Source organism: Calypte anna, chromosome 3 (assembly GCF_003957555.1).
Source record: "Calypte anna isolate BGI_N300 chromosome 3, bCalAnn1_v1.p, whole genome shotgun sequence".
Classification (NCBI taxonomy): domain Eukaryota; kingdom Metazoa; phylum Chordata; class Aves; order Apodiformes; family Trochilidae; genus Calypte; species Calypte anna.
Genome location: NC_044246.1, coordinates 31,550,791 through 31,564,985, shown reverse-complemented (window position 1 = coordinate 31,564,985; position 14,195 = coordinate 31,550,791). Strand labels below are relative to the sequence as shown.

Genomic DNA, 14,195 nt, shown 5'->3' with positions numbered 1-14,195 from the left:
TGGAATACAGAGCAAGTACATGCCTGTGTAAATCTCAATGGTGTTTGCACACCATCTAAGCACCTAAAAATGTTCTGTATTCATTTGTATAAACCCAGGCAGATTAAAATCACACATCTTGAACTGGGACCTGCTTCCAAAATTTTTCAGATGTATAAATAATTGCTAGGGGAAGTCTCCTGCCACAGCTCAGGGAGACAGTACCTCCCGTGATACACCCAATCTTCAGTGCTCAGAATCAAAAGGGGTATGCCAGACCTAGGGATTTTCTTCTGCCTTTTTCAATTTGTTGTCCCTTGCCTGTGGCTGTGTGAGCCACTGTTATCTGCCTCAGAGGTTTCAGGGAGGAGCACGACCCCTCAACTTGTAGCAAACCCCAAGTGTCCCAAGTGCCTCATCACAAACCAGGACTGCAGACTGTGTTACAGAGATGGAAGGAGCCCACGTGTGAATCCACCTTGACTTGGGTTTAATGGTTTTCTAGAAATCCAGGAGGAGCCTCAGTCATTGTGGAGTCCTTAGTTAGCAACCTGTTTAGATCTGAGACTTCAGAGTCTGCTAGGTGCATAGAAATTTCTCTCTTTTTATGAGTGAGGATGCTTTCCCTTCACACAAGCATATTGTTGAAGGCATGGAAGGGAGCAGTGGGTCACCAGAGGCTTCCTGGAAGGAGGAAAGATGCATTTTTGTTTCTGGTCTATAGTAACCTTGGGGACTCAGAGACCCTGGCAACCTTAGGACTTAGCCCTGTTAAAACATTCTTTTTTTGCCTTCTAGCCTGAACAGTAGAGAATCTAGACGTTCCTTCTCATTTCCCTTGAGGAAAAGCATGGGGTGAGAATCGCATTAGCCACGCTAGGAGATTACTCTCCTCTCCCAGGACTTCCAGTTAATATAATTCCCTTTCTTTTTCGTTTTTTCTCTTGCTGAAACAAGTCTGCCTGTGTTAAACAACAGACCCTTTTCCTCAGTTTTGGCCAGAGGAGGAAGCCTTTGTCCTGATACCCTGGCAGCTGGCCAAGGCCGTCAGGCTGTGGGCCAGGAGGGGGTGAACTTGAAAGGAACAGTGTGTTGTTTCTGCTCTGGTAGCATTCTTCCTTCTTCACCAGTGCCTCAGCCCCTGGCTGCCTTCAGTCACTCATTATACACAAAAGAACCTCAGGGCAAAAGAGAGAATTTTCTCTTGACCGCCTGTATCTTGCAATAATAAGAAATAAAGCAATTTCAGGGCTTTCAGCTGTCTGTGCGCAGACATAGTTGGGAGAAAATCTGTAAAACTGGCAGCTTTCTCACAAGGGGGAAGAGAACTGATTATTCTTCCCCCTCTTCATTTTAATAGCAGCTTTCATACAGTAATGTACATATGCCAATCCTGTATACCCTGTCAGTAGTGGTTTTCCTTTGGCAGTGCATAAATTTTATTATTGGCCATTGCTACTAGTCCTAGTTAGTATTTTTGCTTTTGTTTCTCCTTTCAGTAGTTATTCTTACATAAAACAATAACCAGACATATGTGTGCTCTAGAAAGGCAAGAAGAGGCAGCACTTAGAACTAATGATTTTTAAAGCAGTGTTCTCAAACTTTTTATTAAAAAAAATGTAGCTTTACTTCACATTCCTGCAAGGCCTGATACTGCGGGATGGTGACCACTGTATTTGAACAGCCAGTAAGTGGAAACAGTAGCAAATTCAGACATCTTCCAAAAATTACATTCATGCTGAGGTATCTCAAACACATCGACAAAAAGGCTTTCGTAAGTGGTGCTCTGCACTTGGAAACTGACGTGCTCAAAACGTTTGGAACTTGCATATATGAAAGACTTAAACGGACCACTGGGTCATTCAGCTTGGCTTCTTGTTAGCTACATGCCACACCTTTCTCTTACCTCTGCACAGAGATCAGTAACTGGAGTTGTTTGAGTTATCCAGTGCTGATGTAAAAATAACAAGTGAGAGCAAATCAACTCTTTATATTTTGCTCTAGTGGTTACTTACCTTCACTACTTTTAAAACTTCTACCTTACAGTCAGTCTTTCTCTATCTTCAGCTTCCAACCCTTATGTATCTATAGTTTTCTTACCATGGAAATATGCAGATGCTGTAAACAAGTCACCTCTCAATCTTCTTTTTTTTTGGTAAGCTTTCCAGAATGTATTTATCAGCTTTCTCTAAAGTGTCCCTTCCAGCCCCAGTATTCATTCTGTTTTCATACCCTTTCAAAACTGGAAGCTATATGCAAGTGTTGCACATATCAATATCATAACGGAAACAAAAACACCTCCACCTCACTCCATCCCTCTTGCACACATGCTTCTCCCATCACTTCCTTTTTGTGAACAAAAATTACAGATATCAGCCTGCTGTGACATGAAGCACAAAGACAAGGTCCCTGCTCTAGGCTCTTAAGTCCCAGGTTGTATCTCTGTAGAGTTTCTGCATAGCATACCTGTGGCGAAGCTTTTCCTGCTTTTCAACACTGTTCAACTTTGTTTTGATCACTGAAGCTTTCTCTTCTTTCTGCAAAAAAGTAATAATGTCAGTGTCTGCATAACTTACTATGCAATGCTGTTCACAAGCGATCTGTGAGAACCTATTTTTAAACTGTGGTTTTGTCAGATCCATATTTAACTGGACCCATTCAATATTACTTCTACAGCCATAAAAGATACATTAGAAATTGCATATGAACTGCAACCATAGCAATTTTCTTGGCAACTCAAACTAGAGAATCCTGGCATTTCCTCTGCAGTTGACTTTGGTTTTGGCACCTCCAACTCTGGCTAGTTCAACTGAGAAGTTGCTGAACAGCAGTAAAAGTGCCTGACTGCATTTTCCTAAGAATTTGCCTTATCACTCTACCAATGTGCATTAATTTTCAGCTTTTTTTTTTCTCTTTCTTTATGTGTTAACTTACCTTAATTGCGAATGCAACAATTTGAGTGCACTAAAGGAGTTTCTGAGGAGATCCTGTTGAGATTTGTTACCTGGTCATGTGGAAGTTACGAGACATCTCCAGACTGAGCCAGCACCAGAGGCAGCGTGTGGTACAGAAGGGTCAGCTGAAGGGGTCCCATGCAGCTAGAAGCCTCTGTTGTTGTATCCAGAGTTAAGGACCAGTAGGAGCAAAGGTGTTAACACTGTGGAGATTTCATTATAAATACTTTCTAGCTGGAGAAGAGACTTCAGAAAGTGATTATATGTTTGTAGTGCTGAGTGTAAGTCAAGTGTTTCATGATAGTGATAGAATGCCTTTAACACCTTAAGTAGTATTTCAGAGCACTGTTGGGTATACATCACAGTTACATTGTCCAGCTGACTGTCACACCAGCACAGTGCTGACTTCTGCAACACATTCCCTATCTATGTTACTTGCATACTGTAGAAAGATATTTCTTTTGTTATTTTCAGCCTTATTGGCCTAGGGTACTTCTTACATTTATCACTTTTTTTTTTTTTTTTTTAATTTTCATATTTCTAGCTTATTCTAATTTTGTGCTGTGCCTCTTTGGTGTTTACATCCTGGAGCATTAGTAGTGCTGTCTTTCAGATTATCTCCGAGCTCTTCCTGGCAACTCTCTGGTTTGGCATCCCTCCATTTTTTCACTGCCATGTTATAATTTTCTAAGCTCCTTGTATTTTGTCCATGTTACTGTTAATAATGAAGCTGTATAACTTTTAACAGTGATATTATTCTTTCCTCTGGTTTCTTCATTTATTGTAGCAGTATGAAAGAGCACTACTGTTACTGTTTTACCTAGTTCAGTCTTGGGCATGGGGCCATTGTTTTGCTGGGTCCATTGCTAATTACAGTCTGGTCTTACTTGCTTCCAAGATCACCATTTGATAAATACAACATCCAATTTGCTTAGGATTGCAGGTATCTGGAGTTTTGGCTGTTTTCATGGCCCCTGGAGAGCTCTCCTTTCAGAGAGATCCTTATCTGAGCTGTAGGAGATGGGACATTGCAGTGTGCCAGTGGGCTGCAGTTCTCCTAATCTCCTGGAGTCAGAAGTCATTCCATGTCATCAAAGTGACACCATAATTCAGGACAGAAAAGCTAAAGCAAAGCCAGAACTGCCAGTGAGCCTAGCTTAACTGCCCTCAATATGCACAGGGCGCTAATCTTTATCTACATCTTGTACAAACTTAAGTCTTATTTTTGTTGATATGAATAACTGAGAAGAGAGTAAATTAGCGGTAAGAAGATTAATAATTGTGGTTCATGGTGTTTCAGACAGACAGAGCTAGTGGATGCTGTGAGACCAATCAGCAGTTAGTTTCTCATCAGCTTTGGGTTTTAACACACTTCTTCCCGGCTGGTGACTCTTTTAAGGTTTTCTCCACTGTCCCTGCTTTCCTTTAGCAAACACAACCCTACACAAGGTGCTCAGTCACACAGTATAGCTATGGTGTACCAGCCCTTCTCCTGGCTGGGGACTGGGGACCAGGGACCTGCCCCAGCCCACCACACTCCTCATCGGTAGCAGTCAGAAAGACATCAGCATGAACCAAACTGTTACCTATTCATCCCAAACCATCTTTTCCCAGATATCTTTTGAGAGCCCAACTAAAAATTTCAAGTTTGAAAAGTGGATCAATTGTGCCAGAATTTTTTTTTGCCGAGCTGCAGTTAGATATTCTGGAGGGAGATCATTCCTAGCAGAGCCAGCAGAGCCCTGTTCCACGACCACAGCGATGGTTTGACTGGCATATCAAGGAGAGGCCCTGGCCGATTCCCACGTCACTTCTAACCACAGTGACATACATTTATTTCCATTTAAAACTGTGGAGAAGTGGGGATGTGCTGCAACTCAGCTGTGAAGGATTGAAACCCGGGGCTTCCCTGCCTAGTTCCAGGAAATGAATTTACAATGTCTGTGACAGCCATCATGTTCACACAGCCTTAGAGCAGCAGAGCTCAGCCTGGGGGTTTTCTACCATGAGCGTGAGCTGGGTGAGCCCGTGGGCACACCAGGCTGCAGCCACCCGGTCACACCCTGGCTCTAGCCCCAGCCTCTCCCCACCGAATCCCCAGGAGTGCTGGGCTCCCCATGGCTTCATCCAGCAGCAGCAGAGCAGAGGAGAGAGCCTCTGCTCAGGCACTGGGGAGAGAGTCACTCCAAAATTTTCCTTTGAGGTGGAGAATGCCTTTAGGATAATTTTGTCTAAATATGGCAATCCAAGGTTTCTTGAGCCACAGAGTCTAAAAACCACTATTCCCTCTGGTTTGGATCGCTGCAGTAACACCAGTTTTTTAGGTTAAAAAAAAATAGGGAGGAAAAAAACAGTGTCAGTGAGTAATGTTAAATACTCATCACCTGATAATCCAAAAGGATCCATATTTGCATGCCCGTTTAGTCTTCATTCGAGGCATGAGCAAGCTGCAGTGAGACCTTGGGTCAGTGTATAGTACATGCTTTTTAGTAATTTAAAAGAATGCCAAAGCAAATACAGTTTAAAAAAATAACCCTAAGAAGTAAATGGTGTAGTTTGTTGCCCTCCATATGGTTAGCTGTCTCAGAGGTCATAAAATGGGGGTCCTTGGTGGGACAGCTGGGTTTATGTAGCATATGCAGATTGTTATTTTGGCTTTAAGCCAGGTGTGCCTAATGTTTCCATTTTGTTTCTGTGATGAGGAGAGGTGGTGAGGTGACTTCAGGAGGCAGTTCTGTGATTTCATTCATATTTGTGTTAAAGAGCCTTTTAAGAGTATTTAATATTGGAAAATAGTCTAAATAAAATTCAGGTGCAAAAAAAAAAAAAAGTGAAGTTCACTTGTTTTATCAAAAGGCTTGAGCCGGCAGCCAGGTACAGCCATAGTCCACAATCTGACAAGCAGCACCTCACAGCTATTTAAGCACTGTAGTTACTGGTGACTGTGCTGCAAGGAAAACCAACAGAAGCCAGAGAAATCTACATTGTGCTCCCACAACCTTACAGAGCTTGGGTGTTTCTGCCTGTATACGTCGTATTCATCTATAACTGCAGGTATGTGCATAGAGAAGAGAATTTTACACATCCAGGAGGTCTCTGTGCCATGACTACTGCAAATCCAGCTGGTGAGTTTATTTTGCTGCTTCCTCACAGCCTGCTTCAAAGGTGGCAGGCAGCACCTGGATGCTTTGGCCAAAAAGGTGCCAGCGGGCTGCTCCCTTGCCTGGCACAGCACCAGTAAATTCCCCTCTGATTGGTCCTGCCCCATACTGACCACCTCCACCAAGAAAACAATCTAGCCCCTTTCAGCTTGTCAGCATTGGCAGAACTCCTGGGCCCAACACAAGTGCCTCTCTCTGCTGGGAGGAGCAGCCACCACCAAAGGGAGCTGGAGCTGTTAGAAGTGGCTTTTCCCAGTTAGAGTCCTGGAGGGACTGTATAAGTAAAGAGCTTTATCCAGCGATGTAAATGGAGTTTTTTGTAACAGAAGTAAGCTATGTAAAATAAAATTGAAGTTGGCAAGCAGTTTAAAGACTTAAGCTTAATAAATGCAATATTTAGTAGTGTATATTTGCTGCTGAGTTTGTAAAGAAAACCAGACTGCAAAGCTGGTGAGAGCTACCAACTAAGCAGCAGAAAAAGGAATGTCTTGGACTGCTCAACAGTCATAAGGCAATTGCCTTCTCAGCCAAGGACAGACTCAGTATAGTGTCCCTCCTGGAGTGTATCCATCTAACAGCCATCAATAGAAATGTGAACAATTAACTGAGAATTTTAAAAGATGAGACATTTCGTAGTCCGTTGCAGTCTCTGGGTAAAGGTGGTGTAGAAGAGAATAAGCTTTTGGAGAACACAGGTATTTTCACCAAGAAATATTTTACCCTGTTCACTAGCTACAGGTGGTACTTCCTATGCTTACATCTGTTTCAAGTACAAGAATTTCATGATCCTTCCTCTACACCTTCTTTTAGCTAAAGAGCACATTAAAGATTGCTTATTTAATTTTAATTCAGCCTTTGTACATTTTAATAATTTTATTCCTCTCTAAATAAAACTATGCACATTAAACTGTGAAGAGTCAGCAAACATAGAGAATATATTGCTATATGTCACTGTAATTAAAGAACAAAGAAGTCTGTATACTTAGTTATTAAATAACTTAGATTCATGAGTAGAGACAGAGATTTCAGTGTAAAGAGCTACGAAGCTGAGTGTAAAATTGCCATTTAATTATAAGCAGAATGTTTTGGGTTTTTTCCAAGTAATGGAAACCATTCTTTCTCTAGAGAGGGAATGAAAAATGCAAATGCAAAATAAAATTAATGCTTGGAATATTTTTTGTGTGTGATTTAGGACAGCATTGTGTTTGGTAACTAGTTCACTGATTCTCTTGTATATTATATCCTTCCTACATTTCAAATTACTGTAATCCACAAGTGAAACTGAGAGGGAGAATACCTGTTTCAGGTATAACTTTTTTTTCTTCTGCACCAGATGTATGTCATGAGATTGAATGAAATGAATGTGAGAATGTCCAGCTGTCTCGTGTAGGATTATTGAAAATAACCAGTTTTCAGTTGTTTTTTCTTTAATTACTTTAAATTATTAATTTACTACTTTTAATATGTGTACATTGTCTGAAAATTAGAATATGCTCATAGGTGTGGATGCCCTAAGCTACCTGAACATCAGTTATTTAAAATGTAAAGAAACTGGATCATGTTCACATAGTAGTACTCTGCCCTTCTGTTGTACTTTTCAAGATTTAAAATCTTGCATAATACCAACTTTTTGTGTGAAGATCATTCCTGGTGTGTTTACTAGCTGAGTTATTTATCTTATATTACCTCTTGAAATAAATGGGTTTGCGTTTGGTTGAAATTCCTCTGCTCTGTACTATAAAAAGTAATGTTTGATTATTTCTCTTGGAATCCCAAGAACAACTTTCCCTGCTAGGAACCATGTATCCATCCCTTGGTCTTACACCTAAGCAAGCAATTGTGAAAACATGTTTCTCTGTAGGGCTGCTAAGCATATCTTTAGCTTTGCTGGCAGGTGCTTCAGAAGACCCCAGTTTGGACTGCTCACCTGAGCAAAATGATAAGCCTATGATAAAATTACCTTTTGATTTAGGGACTCCCTCTGGAAGTGAGGGTCCTTGTTGCTGCAGTGACCCAGTTGTAAACATGAAGTATTCTCTGTTATCTGCTTCCTGCTTGGAGGTTTTTTTCTTTGTCATGCTTCACGTCCTATCTCTCAAATTTTTTCAAGTAGCAGAAGCAATGTTACAGTAAGAATTAGGTTTCTATATCAAAATCCATCTCTTCTTCACTGCAACAATTTATCTGTGTAGTGATGTAGAATACGGGGTTTTCTGTTTGGCATTTGAGGTAGCACAAATAAAGGATATAAGTATTAAGGAAGGAAGGAGCAGCAGAAGCCTAGATATTATCCTGCAACAAACAAACCCCCAGTTGTCATGCAGACCTCTGTTGTAGCAAAAAGCAAGGAAGTGAAGTAAGGACTGACAAGATTAAAACTGATCTATTGCTTTTAGAGTAATAGATGTCCTTGAGATGTCCTCTAATCAAGTGTGTTCCCTCAGGAGTGAATCAGTTACTCTTAAAATCCTCCAGACTTAAAGCCTAACTATCCTTGCCATGAACAAGTTGGGTTTTTTTACTAATATGTAACTAGCATCTCCTTGCTTCCATTGATTCCATCCACCTTGCCTGGTCTGCACCCAGGTGTTACAGTCTCAGTGGGCATCACGTTCTCTCAGAGTAACATATGAGCCTTACTAGAGTAACATTGAGCACTGAGCTTTCAGAAAACCTATCTATAGAAGCTGGTACTATATTAGCATAGCATTCATCTGCATTTCTAAAGAACTGGCAATTGTTAGGGAGGACATAGTGATGCTACAAGTCAGTACTTCTTTCTCCTCCTTTCTCCTCCTTTCTCCTTCTTTTCTCCACAGCTGACTTTCAGTTACTTTTCAGTCTTGGAGAAGATGGGATGCTCTGGCAGCCTGTTGCCTGTTGCCATTTGATAGAAAAGCCTATTGAGAGAGGAGGCAAAAAGGCAGTTCAGTATTTTGTTAGTAACTCTAATTCTTTATCAACAATAAAGGTGTTTTGTTTCCATTTGCCAAAGCAGAAGTCTAATTTAAATAGCAGGTATAACAGAATGAGAAAGTCAACTGGTATATTCTCTCCTGAGGTGTCATATAGTGATGTCAATGCTTTAGTGCTAGCCTGAGGTGGATTCCAGTTGATGTATATCTGTTTAGATTTCAACAACAATAAAACACGACTGAGACAGAACTTAGAGTGCCACATAGGTTTAGCACAGCTCAGCTGTGTACTGGTTATATATTTCACATGTGTCAGGCAAAAATTCCAAAGCTAGGCAAGATTATGGGCTTATCTGCATGTAGCTTGTGCTCATAATTGGTATGACTTAATTTTCATTTATAGATAATGGTTGCGAATTAAGATCCTTGGTGACAACACCCAGTGCCAAATGCCATGTATGAACTACCCATATTTAAACATGCAAGTTCACTTCAAATGTGTACTTTTTCATCTCTTGTTAAAAGTAAATTGATTAAGGAGACAGATTGAGGTCATTTGTATCAGTATTGCAGTAGGGCCATGCCTTAATCTTCTTCTTAAAAAAAAGTTTAGGTCTGGTCTCATTAATAGTCACTCACCATGTTCCTTGGTTGTTGTTTTTTACAGAACATAGGAAACTTGGCAATCTGACTGTGACAGTGAAAAAGACCGTCCCCTCTCCTGAAGCAATACAAATCCTCTACCAACGCATGAGATATGAATATGAGTTTTATTACTATGTCAAAGAACAGTTCCACCTGCTGAAGCGTAAGTTTGGACTGAAGTCTCATATCAGAAAACCACGTCCCAGACCTGAGTTCTTCATTCCTTCACCCCTGGAAACAGAAGAACCAATAGATGATGAGGAAGAAGACGATGAGAAGTGGCTAGAGGATATCTATAAAAGGTGATGGATGGAAGAGCTGTCCTTTTTCTTCTGGTGACCCCTCCAGCTTTCTTAAGATTTTTTTTAATTATTATTAAAAGTAATTCCTTAAGGAACTGAGTTAATGCGCAGCAGCATCCGAAAGAACGAAAGAGACGATTTGCACATGCTGGGGCCATCGGGAGACACCTGGTTTTGCAGGTTTGATTCATTATATTGTGTTGGCTCTGTAGCACCCATGCTGTAAGACAGTTTAAGAAAGAAGTGTCTACTGTCTATCACAAAATAACTTTTGGAATACGCAGTAGTCCTTTGGGAGCCTGCAAAACACGGAAGAATTGATTAGGTGGTCTTGAAAAGTGAATTTTACAGATTCTTGTCTCTCTCTTTCTCCAGAAACAGGTCTTGATTGCATAACACTGTGGCAGTAACTCCCAGCAACGTGGACTGGGAAGAGAGCCACTTTTTACCCCAGAGCACACTGGTATCCCAGTGGTATGGCCAGAGCCACTGCCCTGTCTGTGCACATCTGGATAACAGGCTCAGAAGGGGGATAGATAATGGCTTCTGAATTCCCCTGTGCAGGAGGAGCGAGGCTGCTATTCTGGCAAATTAATATTAGTGGATATAAGGCAAGTTACAGGAACTAGATGGTCCTGGTAAATACTTCTAGTTCATGGAGTGGAAAGAGCTACCAGGTCAGTGAATGGCAACAACAGATGAAAAGTGCAAGGCAGGGTTACCTAAACAATAGTGGTTTCTTTCTGCAGTTGAGTACTTTACTATTAGATTCTGAAGGAAAAGGTGCAGCGTATGGTTTTTATGTTCAGGAAGGATATTCACAGATTTTTATCTGAAGAGATACAGAAAAAGTCACTCATTAAAAAATGTAGATGATCTGGAACTCCCATTAAGCATGACCAGCGTTCCTGTGACTGCAGAGTTTAGTTATTCACTTCTGAAGCTGAGTGCTGCTGCCCCACCAGTGCAAACACCAGATGTCCCCTTTTAGCATGGCTAGAAATAAAATTAACAATATGGGCACAGACAGCTTCTCCAGTTGAAGTATTTCAGAATGATAAAAAGGCTGCAGCATACTCTCGTGAAACCAAAGCCGATTCAACAATCCATTGTTAAGAGAGGCCTGGGAAAGTTTGCCTTTGTTAATCACTACAAGTATTATCAGCAAACACTAGAGAAGGGAGGGATGGAGGCTGGGAGGGGAGAGGGGAATAGCTGAAACATGTGACATGCTGTTGTCTTTAAGGTGAGTGCCTCCGGGATTCCCTGTGTCTTGTGGGCTTACCAGGACCGGTGGTGCAGAAGTGAGGGACCTGCAGGTAGCAATGGGCAGAGCTATTTGCCCATCTGTGTTCTGTAGCAGAATTGAGGGATTCTGGGTCTTGATGAGGTGTTGGTCTCTTGTGCACTGTTGTTGACAGAGGAAGATGGACTAGTAGGGGGTAATAGCAATAAATTCCTGTTCTAAAGCATAGGAAAGAAGTAGAGCGAGAGTTTCAGCTCCTTGCCAGGTGAGTCCCAGTAACACTTAAGGTGCAATACACCTCTGTCTAACTCACATTCGTTCTTAAACGTCTACCAGACAACTTTTGCTTTCTACTCTTCAGCTGCCTTAGCAGCCATCTGCCATCTGCAAGGTCATACTTCAGTTTGCAATAATAAGCAAAAGTTATTTTGTGATGGACAGGGCGTATAAACTCAGGCTAAGATCGAATGTGCTTTCCGAGGGTTTCCTCTTCATTGAGCCTGCTAAGAGCCAATAGACATTATGGCCCATCTTCATCAGTCTTTACTGTACCTACATGTAGAGAACAAAAATAAAGTATAATCATGTTAAGACAAGATGCAAACTTACAGAAAATATTATGTTGAAGGTTCTGTTCTCATTATTAACATCCAAGGTTGGTAGTAGCACTATGCTACCGTGGGAGACCACGCTAAAGGAACCTGAAAATGGCACAGATAACAACTAACATATTGGTTAAAAAATGAATCTGCTGCATTGTATATTTTAAGTGGTTTCTATGAAATTACATTGAAAGAATAATGATTAGTTTACACACTGTGGAGTTGTTATATTTCGGAAAGAAAACTAATATTCACACCTTCCAGAAAATCTGTTTGAATCTTTTTTGCCAATGTTGTAACAGAATAATCAGTCACCTAACACATTCACCCTTCCTGCAAGTTCACTACCACTTACTGTAAACTCTGTGTTTATCTGTTTATTTAATGGTATCTTCAGCCATCACTACTTATAACCTAAATACAAAACCTGTTTAATAATTTACTTGCTAGGTTTTAACATTGTTGTATTTTTTGTAACAATCAACCTGGCCTCTCCTTCTTAAATGGTACTTCATAAATTTATCTGGCACATAGTGTCTGAGATTGCTGGTCCTACAGCTTATTTGTCTGTCATGAAATATATTTTACTTAACTGTTAAAAGGTACATTTTAAGCTGGTTAATCTTTTACTTATTTATTGAAACTTTTCAGCACATTCCAAATTCTAAGTTGCTCAGGAAGAAGTTGATTTAAATGATTATATTTTGGTCGGATGAATATTTCTTATTAAAAAAAAAAATCATTGTTTGTAAGCCTTTAGCCCACAACAGCTTTGTAGGAAGTGCCATGCATGTACTTGTAAATCTTTGTGGGGGGAAAAAGGTCGGTGCTTGACATTTATGAAAATAAGAAAATGTGTGTACATTAGCTTAGCTATAAATGAAAGCAGCGTATGTTTTGGGATGAAATATTCTTTAAATTATTCACTACCGTCTCCTGAAATATAAATAAGCCATATGACTCTCTATTTTTCAGTGCAGTGATGCTTAAAAATAAAACTTGTTCATTTCTTCCTAGCACCATAGTCCACTTGCTTACATCAGTTTTCTTGCCTGGGGACAGCAGCAGTGGGCAAAAGGCTGGAGTTGCTCCTGGCAGAACAGGATTGGATACAGCATAGTCTTATCATCTGAAAGTCACACTTTAGCAGTGAGATCAGGGAAGGTTTTTCTTGAGTTATCCCATGTCCTAAGTGTCTGGAGATGTAACTAAGATGTGCAGGAAGTGCTCTGAAGTACATTGCCTCACGTGCTTTGTGGCTGCTAAGTAGAAGGAAGTTTTATCCAGAGGAGAAACCGCTTGGGCCCCATACTCTGCATTTCACTAGACATGGTATTTGATGGCCAGGCATAAAAGCTCCAGTAGTCCAGAAAGATTTGTAATGTAAGTAAAACATCAGTGCTTTCACACTAAAGAGAGAATCAACTGTTGTTAAATAGCAGCATTCTGGAGAAAATCAATTGTAGTCTGAAGTTTCAAGAGATAGTGAAAAGTGGTGCGGGTTTTTTGTTCCTGTTTAATTTACTTCTCTCCCACATAAACTGTGCACATTATGCAAGGCTAAGTCCAGGTATCTGAAATGTTCTCTACTTATATGTAGAGAAGTAGGGCAGCAGAACCAAAGGTAAGTGATACTGATGGTGTATTTGAAGTGTTTCAATTAATTTGCAGTTCTTTATCATTGGGCATTTGAATTGTTTGGATGTGTGATATAGAATGGTACATCATATCATAAAGACAGAATCAAAATTATGATTTTGAGACATTGGAGACAGGTTTTTTTTTGGCTTCCAGCTATTGAATTCTTCCTCCTTTCAATACTTGATCTAATAAAGATATTTAATGTAAAGATAGATTTCCAGACTAACAAAGGAAACCACACTGCATGCCAGCTTGGGTCCTTGTATCAAATGAAAAAACAAAGAATAAAACTGTGCAGCCTCTTAAGCAATAAAGGTCTGCAATTTCCAGTGAGGGATAATGGTAATCTTTACCTCCATTTTAAGAAAGGGAACATCTATGACACTAGACCACAGCCTAAAGCAACATAATTTTTAGAGCTGGAATACTGTGATACAATACAATGTAATGCAAAGTTTTATTTTTAAGGAACCAGCCTTTATTGCAAAGAGTTCAGCAATTACATAAAATATTGTCAATTTGTTTGAATGAGCCATGACCAGAGAAAATAATCAAATACTGTTACATATAGACCTCCCTGCACAGGCTCCATGGGGCAAAAAAAAAAAAAAAAAAGAGAAAGGTCTTTACAAGCCTTGGAAGTGCCTGTCTGGTTGTGTTGGAATCAGTGGGACCACTTTTGCAGGGTCTGTCCAAAGGGAGCATTTGCAAAGTCAGGCTCTGCTTAGGTGTCCACAGGAATGGTGGGAA

At 40.4% G+C, this 14,195-nt stretch overlaps 1 protein-coding gene across 1 annotated transcript in view; it reads left to right on the top strand.

The window, feature by feature from the left end:
• Positions 1-12,407, top strand: part of UST (uronyl 2-sulfotransferase) — a 154,409-nt gene extending 142,002 nt beyond the window's left edge. Inside the window, exon 8 of the mRNA XM_030448503.1 lies at positions 9,677-12,407. Coding sequence (XP_030304363.1) covers positions 9,677-9,960 — 284 coding nt within the window. The 3' untranslated portion in view covers positions 9,961-12,407. The remainder of the gene's footprint in view (positions 1-9,676) is intronic.
• Positions 12,408-14,195: the final 1,788 nt, after the last annotated feature.